Here is a 1201-nt window from a genome sequence, read left to right on the forward strand (position 1 = left end):
TTATGCTTTTTTTTTTCATATATATATATATATATATATATAGAGAGAGAGAGAGAAAGATAATTTTTTTTTTTTTTGTGAAATATGATCTGTATATATTCTGGACTGGTTGCTTACTATTTTATTTTTTATATTTTATTTTATTTTATATTTTTTTATTTTAGTTTTTGTTATTTTATTTTAATTTTTTTATTTTATTTTTTGTTGTTTTGTTTTTATTTTGTGTGTGTGTGCGTGTGTGTGTGTGTGTGTGTCTTTTAAAGACATTCCTCATTTACATTGAAGGCTTTTCTGTTTTTAAGACCATAGAAATTAATTTTCCTAAGCTTGAAAGAAGGAAATGTAGCTTATTGTTACACATGTACGCAACAGATAACAAGCAATAATATTCCTCCATTTAGTCCAGATTCATGTTTAACGACAGACAGAGATTCAGTGCAGAAAAGAAACATGCAGAGCAAAAATAAACCTAAAATAATTAGTAGATGGGTAAAAACGATTAAAAAAAAATGTAATTGCAATTTTATATATATATATAAAAAAATATATATATAAATATTTATCCCCAGTGAAATATCACCCACATCTGTAAAGTTTGAAATGATTCTATTTATAGTTCAGCGCAGGCTTACAATATCTCCTGATTGATCTCATCGGCTGTTTTAGTTTCACAGGTTTTCAACACGTCTCTGTTTCTATGAAGAACTCCACATCAACACGTTAAAGAGCTGAATATGCGTCTGATCAGTGCTGTATTTAGCTGCGAGTGTCTTCCACTGGATTCAGTTTTCTGCCGTTTTCATGATCTGCTAATTCTGGAGGAATAGTTGAGCTGGAGTTGAGATGAAGAGCAGCTATCGGTGTGTGTTCGTGTGTCGAGCGCTGCATGCTTTCATCAGCGTCTGCCTTAATATTTCTGAATGCCAGAACAATACTGTAAATACAGCTTGGGCTCTGATCTGAGCTTCAGTCTCATCGACTCGATCGGATCACACATGCCACATCCTCACACCTTCAGGATTCAAAGCCGTGTAATTATCTGCACAAATGATATGATGATATGCATTTGTTTGAAGCTCCTCTCTGTCTTTCTGACGTGATTTTGAACATTTTCAGGCCGTGAATAAACCATGAATTGTATTGTGTGTTCGTGTCAAGAATATTTATTTAAACGGGAATAAATATGTCTGGTTGTCTCACA

General features: G+C 32.6%; 1 protein-coding gene across 1 annotated transcript in view; it reads left to right on the forward strand.

The window, feature by feature from the left end:
- Positions 1–1201, forward strand: part of ero1b (endoplasmic reticulum oxidoreductase 1 beta) — a 21427-nt gene extending 20226 nt beyond the window's left edge. The window contains 1 exon segment of the mRNA XM_016249893.1: positions 667–1201. Within this exon segment, the coding sequence (XP_016105379.1) occupies positions 667–724 (58 nt within the window). The 3' untranslated portion in view covers positions 725–1201.

This window comes from Sinocyclocheilus grahami, unplaced genomic scaffold (assembly GCF_001515645.1).
Source record: "Sinocyclocheilus grahami isolate Dianchi unplaced genomic scaffold, SAMN03320097.WGS_v1.1 scaffold959.1, whole genome shotgun sequence".
Classification (NCBI taxonomy): Eukaryota; Metazoa; Chordata; class Actinopteri; order Cypriniformes; family Cyprinidae; genus Sinocyclocheilus; species Sinocyclocheilus grahami.